This window comes from Micromys minutus, assembly GCF_963924665.1.
Source record: "Micromys minutus genome assembly, chromosome: 25".
In the NCBI taxonomy this organism is placed as follows: domain Eukaryota; kingdom Metazoa; phylum Chordata; class Mammalia; order Rodentia; family Muridae; genus Micromys; species Micromys minutus.
This window is the reverse complement of record NC_137960.1, coordinates 25,753,359-25,767,389: the sequence shown is the minus strand read 5'-3', so window position 1 is coordinate 25,767,389 and position 14,031 is coordinate 25,753,359. Positions and strand designations below refer to the sequence as shown.

Here is a 14,031-nt window from a genome sequence, read left to right as displayed (position 1 = left end):
TGAATATATTGCTTAGACAGGCCAAACAGGTATTAACACATTCTTGTGGACCGTCAATATTGGGATTATTTATTTGCAGATCATTTTGAAGCATTTTATCTTTTAGCTTGGCCATATCTGGGAACATAATTTTAAAGATAAAATTTTATTTATTACTAATGATTTGTTTTTATCACATGTATACTGGTGTTTTAGTTATATGTATGTCTAGAATTCACAACTAGAATTACAGTTGTGAGCTGCCATGTGGGTACTGGGACTTGAAGTCAGGTTCTCTAAAAGAACACTTATTACTCTTAACCACTGAATCATCTCTCCAGCCTCTAAAGATAAAATTGTAGATATGGGTTTAGCTTGATTTGAAAGTTATATACAGGCCAGATAGTCTCCCCTCCTTCCTTCCACTTTCTCTTCTTTCCTTTCTCTTCTCTCTTTCTACCTCTTTCTCTCTTCTTCCCCCGTCCCTTTATTTCTTTTCTCCCCACTCTCCCTCCTCTCCTTTTTGCTCCTGTCTTCTCTCTCTCTTTTCTGTCCTATTCCTTTGTATCTTTCTTCTGACAAGATTTTTTAATTGAAAGTATTTTTATACAATTCTGATTAGTTTTTTCTCTCCCTATGACTCCCAGTTTCTTCCTATCTTCCTTTTCATCTTGATCCACATAATTTTTGTCTTTAATAGAAAAACAGACAGATATCTAAGGAATAATAGTATGATAAAACAAAAACAAACTGAAATAAAATAAAACGAGACAAAAAGAGCCAAATGCAAAGCACAAGAAAAGCTATAGGTGTAGTGACACATTTGCATACTTAGGATTCTCATAAAAGTCCCAAACTGGAATCCGTAACTATGTGAAAAGGACCGGTAAGGTAGAAAAAAGAAACAAATGAAAAAACTTTCCCTGACATTACTAGGATGCCGTTCATTTTGTGCCTATTGCTGGCTGTGAGGCCTACCCTTAAGATTGGGTTGTTTCTCTGGTAAGACTGTCTTGGAGGAAACTTCTTCATTTGCAAGTGGCAGTCAGTTGGGGATAGCTCCTGGGTTAGGAATGGGATGTTTATTCACTTTGAGCTCCAGGACCTTATGTGGTGCAGACCCATGTGAGTCCTGTGCAGGAGTCACAGTCTCTGAGTTAGTTCATTTGTGCACCAGCCCTGTTGTATCTAGAAGGCTTTGATTCCTTGGTATCTTTCATTGTATCCCGGCTCTTACACTCTTTCTCCTGACTCTTCTGTAATGTTCCCTGAGCCCTGAGGGTGGAGGGATTTGATCAAAACATTTCTTTTTTAGTGTTTGTAGGTCTGGCTGTAGGTCTCTGTATTTGTTTCCTTCTGGTACAGTAGGTAGCTTCTCTGATGCTGGTTGAGCCATGCAATGGTCTAGGAATATGGCAGAAGGTTGTTAGGAGTCATTTTATTGCAACATTTCTTTAGCAGAACAGTAGTATTAGGTTTTTCCCTAGATCATTGGCTTACTTAGTCTCAGTCACCCAAGCTACATTGGACATAGGTTTCATCTAATGGAGAGGGCCTTAAGTCAGATCAGTTATTTGATGGACTACCTCTGCAAGCTTTGCACTATCAGTGTATCTTGCAGGCAGGTCAGCATTGTGGAGTGAAGGGTGTGTGGCTAGGTTGGTGTCTCAGGATTTTCATTGCTGTGCACAGACACCATGACTAAGAACTCTTTATATAAAGACAACATTTAATTGGAGCTGGCTTATAGGTTCAGAGGTTCAGTCCATTATCATCAAGGCAGGAAGGAGCATGGCAGCATCCAGGCAGGCATGGTGAATGAGGAGCTGAGAAGGCTGCCAGCAAAAGAATGGCTTCCAGGCAAATAGGAGGAGGATCTTAACACCCACAACCACAGTGACTTACCTACTCCAACAAGGCCACACCTTCTAATAGTGCCACTCAACCACAGTTGGTGTTTACTTTTCTCCTTTGGCAGTGTGAAGAATATCTTCGAATACTTGAACACTAGTCTGTAGGACTGAAGGCTCTAGTTAGGCACTTGTTCTACTTCTCCATGGTCAAAGTATTTGACAAGATTTTTCATAACCCTGATCTGCTTGGAAGTCCATGTGTAGGACAGGCAGGCTTTGAACTCACGATAGATTCTTCTGCTATGTACTACACCCTAATAAAAATACTCTTTGTACTGTTTTTTTATACATAATTTTTTCCTTGCCTGCTATTTTCTAATTAACTAATTAGTAACTAAACATTATTTAAAAATAGTTTGAAAAGGAACATCTGACTGTTGGGGAATATGGGTATCATTGAATTAGATTTTTTTGTTTTAAAATTGTCAGGTTCCAAGACCAAAGGTTAAATTAATAAAAGGAGAAGCTGGACAAAATTTACTGGAACTGATGGCCCACGATCGCCTTAGCCAGTCAGGTAACAGTATTTTGACTGAGTAAATCCTGAAATAGTAAAAACTTGTTTTTTTCTTATATTTATTTATTTATGTATGTGTATGAGTTGTATGTGTACTCACTCATACTGTAGATCACTTAGGAGTTGATTCTACTGTGTGGGTTCTGGGATTGAACTCAGGTCTTCAGGCTTAGCAGCAAGTGCCTAAAAACTTGAGATATCTTGCCATCCCAAGATCAAAACTTTCTTTAGGCTTCTTAAGTTAAAGTCTTTATAGCATCCTTATTAATCCTCCATAATTACTTGGTTTGTTTTTACTACATTTTACTATATTTTGTTCACTTTGCCAATGGTGGTAGGCATGGCAGAGATTAGGGGAGAAAAAAGGACAGATTATATTCCCTCCCTCTTGAGTGTGCAAAAACACTTCTGTAGTAAATGTTTAACACTACTGCTTGGAGTCACTACCGTGTGGGAACAGTCTTAAATGCCTAAATGGAATGATATAAAATATGGGATGCTTGTTAACTATATATTTCCCATATTTTTCAGGGTCCATCCATCGTGTAGTATGTAATAGTACTTGATTCAAGTAGTGGCTTAAATGCTTATCCTGAACATGTGGAATAAAAAATTTCTATCAGTAGAACCTACATATAGGTATTTCCTTAAAGTTGCTTAAAAACAGCAAGAATCTAAGAACCCAGGGTTAGCCATCAGAGTTTTAGCATCAGGGCCTCAGATATGAGCATTAGAGCTTGGTCTTGGCTATTTTGGGAAGGCCACTTAAATCCTGTACTTTTCTATCTCAGATAATAATACCTTTGGCATTTTAAATTCATTTTTGTTTTCCTTTCTAGTTTACTTTATGTAGACACAGATACTGTGAAACTATATTTATATTTTATAAAGTACTATTTTTGTTGAATAGCTGTGATTTAGAGGTTGAAAAATGGGGTCTGAGATAACCTTGTTAATCCCTTCTTGGATGTCTCCATGAAATGATTAAGAGACAAGAGGAAATAAATTGGTGTTTTGTCATAAAATGATGGAAATAATTTGTTTTTCAGGCCACATGTTGTTAAACTTAAGTCGTGGCAAGCAAGACTTTCTAAAGGAAGTTGTGGAATCTTTCGCTAACAAAAGTGGCCAGTCTGCTCTCTGTGATGCTCTGTTTTCCAGTCAGTCATCCAAGGATAGATCTTTTCTTAGTAATGATGATATTGGGAACCTTGATGGGCAAGTACCAGACCCCGATGACTTGGCTAGATATGATACTGGTAAGTTGTATCTTTCAAAAGAAATGTTCTTCATCATAATCCTTTATATTAGGAAGGCTCAACAGTTTTTTTTTTTTTTTTTTTTTTTTTTTTTGTTTTGTTTTTGGGCAGGAAGTAGATGTTAAAGACTATGACTGTAGATGGCACATTTGTTTTCTTTGAAATCTATCTATCATCTATCTGTCTACCTATCTATATCTGTATGTATATGTTATTTGAGGTACTTTGTATTATTCAACATTCAATTTGTTTACAGTTTTTTTTTCTGGTACTGTTAAAACAATGTATATTATAATATGTATAATAATACTGGGAACTTTAAACAAGATCTTTTTGTTTTGAAACAAACAAAACTATATATAGTCTTGCCTGGCTTGAAATTAGCTATGTAGTTGATGGCCTTGAACTCAGAGATCCATCTGCCTCTGCCTCTCAAGTGCTGCCATTAAAGGTGCATTCTACTACACCAGTCCTCCTTTAACCAGGTTTTAATGGAGGTTGTATTTAAGATTCTTCAATCTTTGCATCTTCTCAATTGTTTTCTTCCTTGTTTTTGCCCCATTTGTCCTCCCCCCTTTCCACTGTGAGATTTGGCTTTGTGTGTGTGTGTGTGTGTGTGTGTGTGTGTAAGAGAGAGAGAGAGAGAGAGAGAGAGAGAGAGAGAGAGAGAGAGAGAGAGAGAGAGAGAGAGAGAGAGAGAATCTTTGTTGTTTAGCTTTAGCCCAGTGACAGCCACCTTGCTGGGGTGAATGCCCATTTGGACAGGAGTGCTATTATCCTTTTCTTGCAATACCTATTCAGTGTAAATGACCTATTTCTTCCTATAAATCTTGACCACTTTGTCAGCCTGCTGACCTTTTTAAATGTCTTTGTACAAACTGAATAACTTTGATAACTTTATCCTATCACATAGGGCAGTGATGATCATAAAAAGGAAGTGTGTTAGGAGAGCTTCATTATTAGTGTTTTAAGATTAATTCCTTTAGCTTCCTAAAAATGAAACCACTGAGACAGATTATTTTTCTTGCAAATTGCTAGAAGTGCTGGCACTTCTAGGAAAGTTGGACTTTTCTACTTTTCAGAAATTCATAAGCTTTTTCAGTATTAGATTTCTTGTAGAAGAAAACATGCCTTTATTATGCTCATAAGCTAATAGAATGCTATTCCATTGTTATATAATGACTTCTTATTGAAAGAAAAAATTTTGAAGCTTTAGTAATGATAATAATATTAATAATGATATAAATTAGTAATAATAATAAAAATAAATTCTTTGTCAGATTTGTTTTATTGTTTAATTCTTAAGTTTTGTTTTTAACTTTTTTTGATGAGTCTTATTTTCTCAGATGATTTAGAAAAAACTTGCATTTACACCTTTCTTATTAAAGTGTATAAAGTGTAGCCGGGCATGCTGGCACACCCCTTTAATCCCACATTCAGCATGCAGAAGTAGGTAGACATCTTTGAGTTCAAGGCCATGGAGTGTGATTTCCAGAACAGACTGGCTATATAGAGAAACACTGTCTTGGAAAAACAAAACAATTTTTAAAAACATGAATGCATTCAATAAAAATGTGAAATTTTTAGAATTCTGTTCCTCAGTTTTAAAATAGAAAAAAGCAGTTTGTAGGTAGTATTTTTTGTTAAATTGTTAATTTTTGTAATCTGAAGTCCCAAAGGAAATGTCTCATGCATGGCAGTTTTCCCCCTCTGTTTCAGGTGCCGTTCGAGCACATAATGGTAGTCTGCAGCACCTTACCTGGCTTGGCTTACAGTGGAATTCACTGCCTACTTTACCATCAATTCGAAAATGGTTAAAACAGCTCTTCCACCATTTGCCTCAGGAAACGTCAAGGCTTGAAACAAATGCACCTGAATCAATATGCATTTTAGATCTTGAAGTAAGCAATGATAATAGTTAATTAAATACTTTGAGGTTTGTGATTTATTTTTCTAACTTACGTTTTTTTTTTTTTTAAATAAAACAGGTATTCTTACTTGGAGTTATATATACCAGTCACTTACAATTAAAGGAGAAGTGTAATTCTTACCACACTTCCTACCAGCCATTGTGTTTGCCACTTCCTGTGTGCAGACAGCTCTGTACAGAAAGACAGAAGTCCTGGTGGGATGCTGTTTGTACTCTGATTCACAGAAAGGCATTGTAAGTAGTAAAACAGTAATAGTCCTTTAGATTATGGCCTGGGTTTTACTAGTGGTTGAACTTAATTGTTATGTGACACTTAACATATATGTAAGTGTTGAACTGCATTTCTTTACAATAGTTCAATTAAATGTTTTTAGACCTGGAACCTCAGCAAAATTGCGACTTCTAGTTCAACGTGAAATAAACACTCTGCGAGGCCAGGAAAAGCATGGCCTTCAACCTGCTCTGCTTGTGCATTGGGCACAGAGTCTTCAGAAAACAGTGAGTTCATTGAAGTGTGAATTAAAAAAACAACATTGGCATAAAGAAAGTTTTTTCTGTAATAAAGTTAATTGCTTACACATAGCAATTAGTAAAATGTTGACTAGTACTAATACTAGTAGTATATATTGTATATTAGTAGATGTGGGTGTTTAGCTTTTTGACCAAAGTGTTACTTTCAGGGGCAGATTTTGGTTATCTAAAAATGTCAAAGTCTCACATAGCCTAGGCTGGCCTTGAACTTCCAATCTGCCTGCTTCTGCATCCCAAGTACCAAGTTGTTAGCCAGTTGAGTGCCATCATGCCCACCTTAAAAATGGCAACTCTTAAAAATAGATTGGGTTGCCTCTTATGGAGGCAGTTAATAGCTTTTTCTTTTGATGTTCCACTTAATTTTGATCTGAAAGTTTTATTGGTTTCTCTAAACCATTTATAATGTTGTGGACTTCTGACTTTTCTATTTCAGGGCAGCAGTCTTAATTCTTTTTATGATCAACGGGAATACATAGGCAGAAGTGTTCATTATTGGAGGAAAGTTTTACCCTTGTTGAAGATGATCAAAAAGAAGAATAGTATTCCTGAACCTATTGATCCCCTGTTTAAACATTTTCATAGTGTGGATATTCAGGTAATAATGAATGCCAATGAACTGATTGCATATGTTATTTATACACATATAAAAAATAAACAAATTATATTGCTATTTTATGTTAGTGTTGCCTTCTAAATCTTTTATCTGACAAAAATTATGACTAATAAAATGTTAGTTTTCTTCAGATAAAATATAATCTTTGGAAATTGGTATTTATCAGTTTAACTAACAGTTACTAAATAAATGTATTTAGGCATCTGAAATTGGTGAATATGAAGAAGATGCACACATAACTTTTGCTATATTGGATGCTGTTAATGGAAATATCGAAGATGCTATGACTGCTTTTGAATCTATTAAAAATGTAGTTTCTTATTGGAATCTTGCACTGGTAAGTGATGTGAGAATTGAATTGAGTTTTGTTTGTTTGCTTGCTTGCTTTGAAAATCTAATTGTATTTTGTGTAGATTTTTCACAGGAAAGCAGAAGACATTGAAAATGATGCCTTGTCTCCTGAAGAACAAGAAGAGTGCAAAAATTATCTGAGAAAGACTAGGGACTACCTGATCAAGATTTTAGATGATAGTGATTCAAATATTTCTGTGGTTCAGAAAGTAAGTTGCTGGTTGTTATCTGACATTTAGTATTGTTGATAATTGCCCAGGTTTTATGTTTTGGCATCTCTTAAGTATTCCTTATGATAGATGTATCAGGAAAGTAGTGTAGTGTGAATGTGTATGAATGTTTAGTTTCCTTTTATCTTTGGTGTATCTTGAAACAACAAAAATTTGTCAGTTGGGGTTTCGAAGGTTGCGCAAGTGTGAGGGTCCAAGATTGGCCACTCAGCCCTCAAGTAAATTCCAGGTGGTCATGACCACCTATAATTCTAGTACTCAGGTGACCATAATAGGAGATCCTTTGAGTTGCTAACTAGTTAGACTGAATGAAGCTCCAGGCTTAGCAAGAGTCCATGGTTCCATATATAAGGTGGATCAAGTGATCAAGGAAAATATTTGATATCAACTTCTGGCTTCTCCATGCACACGTGCACATTCCTGCCATACATGTGTAAATATCTAGCCTGTGTGCACACGCGTGCACACACATGCACGCACATACAACTTTGGTATGTAAGTACAAACTGGTTTCTAAGATAGACAGTAGTATTGTTATTTTTGCATGTAATCAAATTGAATATGATAACTTGAAGACTAGTTAATGAATAATGAATTTTGGTTATGTGAAATCAGCATTTTTTTTCTTATCATTTCCTATGGACTAGCTCTCAGCAGTTCACACAGTGGTTTTCTGTTTAGTCTTCCTTCTGAGTATTTTGTTAATGTGTATTGCTGATCTTAGGTTAGGATTTTTATTGTCTGGTGTATTCCAGCAACTGTCGTTCATTATGTTCAGAGTATCCTAGAAGAATGTGTAACTTATATATGGAAAAGCTTCCTAAGTTCATTTTTCTTTGTGTCTTACAGATGTAATAGGAACAACTTAGACTTTAGGTTCTGCAGTGCTTTTATGTGTATAATTTAACATGTAATAAGATGCTTGTTAAAATGGGCTGTGGTACACACATGTAGTCTTCACATGTGGAAGCTGAGTAAGAACTGAGAAGTCAAAGGGTACCTTGGGCTATAGAGTGAGATCCTGACTCAAAATAAGAAAAATATGAACAGCTTAATAAAATTGATTCTTTATTTCTAAGGTATTTTAGCAATTTTTTTGTAAACTAAAGCATTTTTGTTTCAGTTGCCTGTTCCTCTTGAGTCTGTAAAAGAGATGTTGAACTCAGTTATGCAGGAACTTGAAGACTACAGTGAAGGAGGTGCTCTTTATAAAAATGGTTGCTTGCGAAGTGGTGATTCAGATTTAAAGCATTCAACACCATCTCCTACCAAATATTCTCTATCACCAAGTAAAAGTTACAAGGCAAGTAGGAAAGAAATGAGTCATTGTACTATTACATTGTTTTTTACACATCATAAACACTGTTAACATATTTGTGTGTATGTTTGTATGTTCAGTATTCGCCAAAAACACCACCTCGATGGGCAGAAGATCAAAATTCTTTACTGAAAATGATCTGCCAGCAAGTAGAGGCCATTAAGGTAACATTTAGTTTCGCTCATTGTAACTCTTATGCTAAGATTTTTTTAGTGTAATCAGTTCCTTACTTTCTTTGGTTTTTCAAGACAGTGTTTTTGTAACCCTGGCTCTCCTGGAACTCACTCTGTTGACAAGGCTGGCCTCTGCCTCCGGAGTGCTGGGATTAAAGGCTTTCGCCACCACACCTGACTTCAAGCTCTCTCTCTCTTCTCTACTTTCTTACAGTTGATCAAAATGTGCCCTTAGTATAGTTTATAGAATCAATTTTTTTGGCTCTTAAGTAATTTTTTAAATAGAAGTGTATCGCCATGTGAGATGTGAGTCTTTTAAGATAAAAAGCCTTTTATCTAAAACATAATTTGGTTCCTGTTATTTCTACATGAATAACTTGTACTGTGGACTATCATATCATCTTGTATTGATTAATTTCTTAGTGTATCTGTTGACAAAGTATGTGAAATTACTTACTGGGAATTGAGAAGTTGTCTGAGCTTAATTTTTTTCATATTTAGATGCTTTTTATATGAGTGGCTTAATTATAGTGTAGCATTTACTAGTTTTTTATCTTAGCATTTCACAAATCTTTTTTCATGCCTTTTGGCTAAGAACTAAATTATTCCTACATTTTGCTATGTGGTGATTACTATGGTATGTATAATAACCAGTGTTATATTTTATATAATATAAAAATATATTATTGGCATTGAAAACTTTAAATAACAAAGTTTTGAATTTGTACAGTTGTCTTTTGTGTTACATAAATCATGATAACACATTAGAGTTTCTTTCAATATACAGGTTTCAGTCAGTCAGTATTACTCTGTGGTCATGTCATGGAGACTTTGTCTGTGAGCCTGGAAAACTGGTTGTTACACAGAACCAGTTAATCACATTTTTCTTTTAAATGTATAGGTAGGTACATGTGGAGGCCACAGATACTGATCTCTTGTTGTCTTCTATTAATTTCCACCTTGTTTTATTCTCATCAAATGAGCAATTCACTAGTTGTCTAGATTGACTGGCCAGTGAGCTCTGGGGAATTAACTCTTTCCACCTTCTAGTGCCAGGATTTTTGGTTCACATCACTAAACCCAGCTTTTATGTGGGCACTGGCGTCTGAATGCAGATCTTATGCCTGTGTGATAGGTACTTTACAGACTGTCATTTCCCCAGTCTTTCTAGTTTTTTTTTTTTTTTTTTTTTACTATTAACTGTTGCAGTTAATATTAAAAAATATAAAATGGTTTATCTCTCTATCGGCCCTGAGGTCTCACTCTTCAGGCCCGATCCTGATACGGAGCCGTGTGCACCTCTGGCGCCCGGTCTGAGCTGCCACCATGTCTCAAATGTCTGTGCATCTCTCTTCCCTGGTGGTTTTCTACCGCCTGTTCTCTGCCTCTGTCCTGGGGTGTTTCTGTACCCCAAAATCCCACATAAATACAACTCTACAGCCCAATAGCTTTTCTTACAGGTTTATATATTCAACTCTCAATCCACAAACCCTCTCTACACAACAAGATTACATCAAATAGACAAAGATACAAACTGCCCTTCTATTTGAGATATTAGACCTATAAAATCCTTAATTTTCATAGCTACTTAACGCCAATTAATATTACCTGGGTCTAGCTGGTCCTTGGGAATCTCCATCTTGCCATGACCTCCCCTCATCCTCTGACCTCTCAGACATTTCCTCTGTCCACCTCCCTCGCCTTGCCCAGTCACTGACTTTCCTTTATTTTACGAATTAAAATGGAAAGGTTCAGATGAAGTCACCTCTTGAGTATGTGACTGGGCAGTCCTTCTTGGGGAAGTGGAATTAACATTAAAATGCAAACAGCATCAGGACAATCTACAATTATGATTCTATTGTATTATATCCAGTTTAGAACTATGGGCCAGGTACCCATCATTCCTTGTAGTTTGTGGATATGCAGTGTCTAGACAGAGTTGAGTAGGTAAATAAGTGGGGATTATTTTTAAGTTGAAAATTGAGGTAAGGAAATATTTGAAACACTTGTATTTTGTGATTGAGACATTGTTTTTAATAGTAGAAGGCTTGGAACTTATAACAGCTTTCTTGCCTCACTTTCCCTCCTATTGGGACTGTATATGTGAGCTACCGCTACAAGTGTAGCATTTCTAGATCAAGAAAGCAAAGACAGGGTTTTTTTTCTTTCTGATATTTGTTAATAATTTGGTTGGATGTTGCTTTCAAAATTTTGAAGCTGTTTTTAAAATCAGCCTGTCAGTTTTTACCCAGATACATTTGATTGATATACATATAAATTGATAGATATGTATATCTATATTCATATAGTTATATCTTTATTTATTTATTTTGAGAAAAGCAAAACAAAAACCAGGTGGTGTAGCATATACCTTTAATTCTAGCACGTGGGAGGTAGAAGCAGGATCTCTAGTTTGAGGTCAGCCTAGTACACATAGTGTGTTCTGGGATAACCAGGCTTTGTAGAGAAACCATATTTCAACAGACAGTAAGGAAAACAATTCATTGGTAAGTTCCATATTACAAGGGGATGTTTTGGAAGTTCTTTGTTGGGATGTTGGTATTTAGTAAAGTAACAGATAAGATAGCCTTGCAGAGGGCAGTAGTGTTTTTGCTATCTTGTTTGGTAGGAGAGAGTTGTTATAAAAATATTTTGCAGTAATCTGATCTGGATTACATACCAGTTTTGTCCTTTGCTGCGTCTGTCTGTCTGTCTGTCTGTTTGAAGTATGGGTTATATTGTTTACAAAAACATGACTAGGAGTGTATTCGTGAAGTTCTGAGCATATACTGCTTTCAGTTGCTGCTCAGTATTTCTTACTTGGAAATTTGTTGGTTACTTTCCATGTGGATAAGTATTAAGAGACGATTTTCAGTGTTGATTAGCTCTGATAATCAGAAGAATACAGCAGTGTGAGAGAGCCTTGACGCTGAGTAGATAGCTGGAAGTGCTTGAGGAAAGTCATTGTCAGAAAAAGATGTTTCATTTGTAGGTCTTAGTTTTTTGAGTAGGTAAGTGTTTTGGATGGATTAAATTTTATAAAGATAAATGTAAGTAAAAATGGGATGGAAATGGAATGAGATTTAGGGAATTATTTCTTTGGAGTAGAGATGTTAACAAATTAAAGAATTGTGTTCTCAGTATTCTTTCCAGTAGAAAGTATAATCTAAAAGATACCAAGCACTTAAATTTAAAATATTTGGTGTTTGCTGAGACTGTTTTCAGCATTCTATAGTTATAACATTTAACATTCCTTACTATTTTTTTATTTTAAATAGAAAGAAATGCAGGAATTGAAGCTAAATAGCAGTAGCTCTGCATCCCCTCATCGCTGGCCTGCAGAACATTACCGACAAGACCCAGCTCCTGATGGGTATCAGGGGTCACAAGGTTTTCATGGAGCTCCACTAACAGGTGAGCTGGCAGCTAAAAAACCAATATGCCAATAAAATAACACCCCTTTTAAGTTCTTTTTTTTTTTTTTTTTTTTTTTTTTGTTGTTGTAGTACTAAGACTTAAATTTGGAGGCTCATGCTTGCTAGATAGATGTTCTACTCTGATTATATACCCCCGCTCAGCCTTCTTGCCTCCATTTAAATAGGTAACTTGTTAATTTAACTTGTTTGTGGTTTTGTACATTCTAAAATATGTCTATTGACTTGTTTACCAGAACACTATATTTAGTATAGTAAAATTTTATAAATCCAACCAGAAACAGAATAAACAATACTCTAGATATATTAAAGCAAAATCTTTTTAAGTACATTGTAGTTATCCTGTGAAATGTTTTATAAATTAAAATGTTAACTAATTTAGTTATTTACTAAGAGGTGCCTAATAAGAATTTAGACCTCTTGATTTATTTTGATGGTTTTTAACTAATTTATTTTGATTGCAAGCCAAGCCTTTAATTGCTAAGTTATTCTCCAGTCCTTATTTTGAAACATTATGATTATTCACAGGAAAACTCAAGAATTGTTCTCTTGCCATTTATTTACTATTTACCCCCCCCTCTGTTTATCATTTCTATCTATATCATCTGTCTGTTCACCTATTTAGTTTTACTGTGTAGCTCTGGATGGCCTGGAACTCAACTGTATAGACCAGGCTGGCCTCAAATTCAGAAATTCATTTACCCACTTCCTCCTTAGGCATGCACCCCCATAGCTGGCTTCCTAATAAGTTTTTTTGATATTTGCTTTATATAATTACTATGTATATTTGTGTATGTGCAGGTAGGTATGGGATATTTTTTACAGTGTAAACACCAATGAGCCAAGGATATTAATAGTGTTTATTATGGGTAGCTATGTGCAGAAGTACATTTTGTAGGTAATTTTATCACAGGTATAAGTTGTAAATATACTATTGATACACTTAGTTTTATAGATGAGAAAATAGCTTTAGAATGATTATCAGCTATTACTACATAGCTCGTTACTGATAGATGTGGCAATTACCCCTAATTGAGAAGCAGCTTTTCAGTATGGTGCATTCCTGGCATTCCTATTCTGAAATTCTTAAAACCTGAAACTTTTTGGTGCTGTCACAGTAGTGTAAGTGGAAAGATCCTACACCACACACTCATGACAGGTTGTTGTCAAAGTACAGATTGACTGAAAATGTGTAAAATTACCAGACATGGTATGGTGGCAGGAATGCATGTAATCTAGTACTGGAGATGTTGAGCTAGGAAGACCACAAGTCTAAGGGCAGCCTGGCCTGCAGAGCAAGGCCCTGTCTCAAACAAGTCCATAGGCCTTTAGGATATGTACTGGATTAATTTATGAGACATGTAGGAATTTAGTGGTATTTGCATTCTTGAAACCTGAAATACCTTTGGCACCAAAAATTTGGACAAGAGAGACTTACCTAGAACTGTAATGTATATTGTTTGGGGAGGTGGGTGAGCAGCATTCTTCTTTGAGCCCAGGCTGGTCTAGAACCTGTGATATAGCTGAAAAGCAACTTAAACTTACAGTGATTCTCCTATTTCTCCCTGAGGGGTTGCATTGAAGGTGTGAGCCACTGTTGCCTTGTGTGCATGTTTTTTAAATTGCTTTCAAACCAGGAAAGTTAGAGTGAGATTTAGATAAGCACATTTGTGTTTGATTCATAAGAAATGACTCTTTTTTTTTTTTCTCACAGTGATTTATAAATGTGAGGAAAGTTTTGTGAAGTTAAACTCAAATGTCATATCTTACATAGATAAGTATG

The 14,031-nt window shown here is 35.6% G+C and overlaps 1 protein-coding gene across 2 annotated transcripts in view; it reads left to right on the top strand.

Moving 5' to 3' along the window:
* The window catches only part of LOC308436581 (E3 SUMO-protein ligase RanBP2), a 51,684-nt gene that overhangs the window by 13,449 nt on the left and 24,204 nt on the right, over positions 1-14,031 (top strand). For both annotated transcript variants that reach the window (XM_080937549.1, XM_080937548.1), the window contains exons 8-18: positions 2,322-2,409; positions 3,459-3,668; positions 5,388-5,569; positions 5,657-5,832; positions 5,973-6,096; positions 6,563-6,724; positions 6,942-7,079; positions 7,156-7,302; positions 8,447-8,626; positions 8,722-8,805; positions 12,093-12,228. In XM_080937549.1, the coding sequence (XP_080793675.1) occupies positions 2,322-2,409; positions 3,459-3,668; positions 5,388-5,569; positions 5,657-5,832; positions 5,973-6,096; positions 6,563-6,724; positions 6,942-7,079; positions 7,156-7,302; positions 8,447-8,626; positions 8,722-8,805; positions 12,093-12,228 (1,627 nt within the window). The remainder of the gene's footprint in view (positions 1-2,321; positions 2,410-3,458; positions 3,669-5,387; positions 5,570-5,656; positions 5,833-5,972; positions 6,097-6,562; positions 6,725-6,941; positions 7,080-7,155; positions 7,303-8,446; positions 8,627-8,721; positions 8,806-12,092; positions 12,229-14,031) is intronic.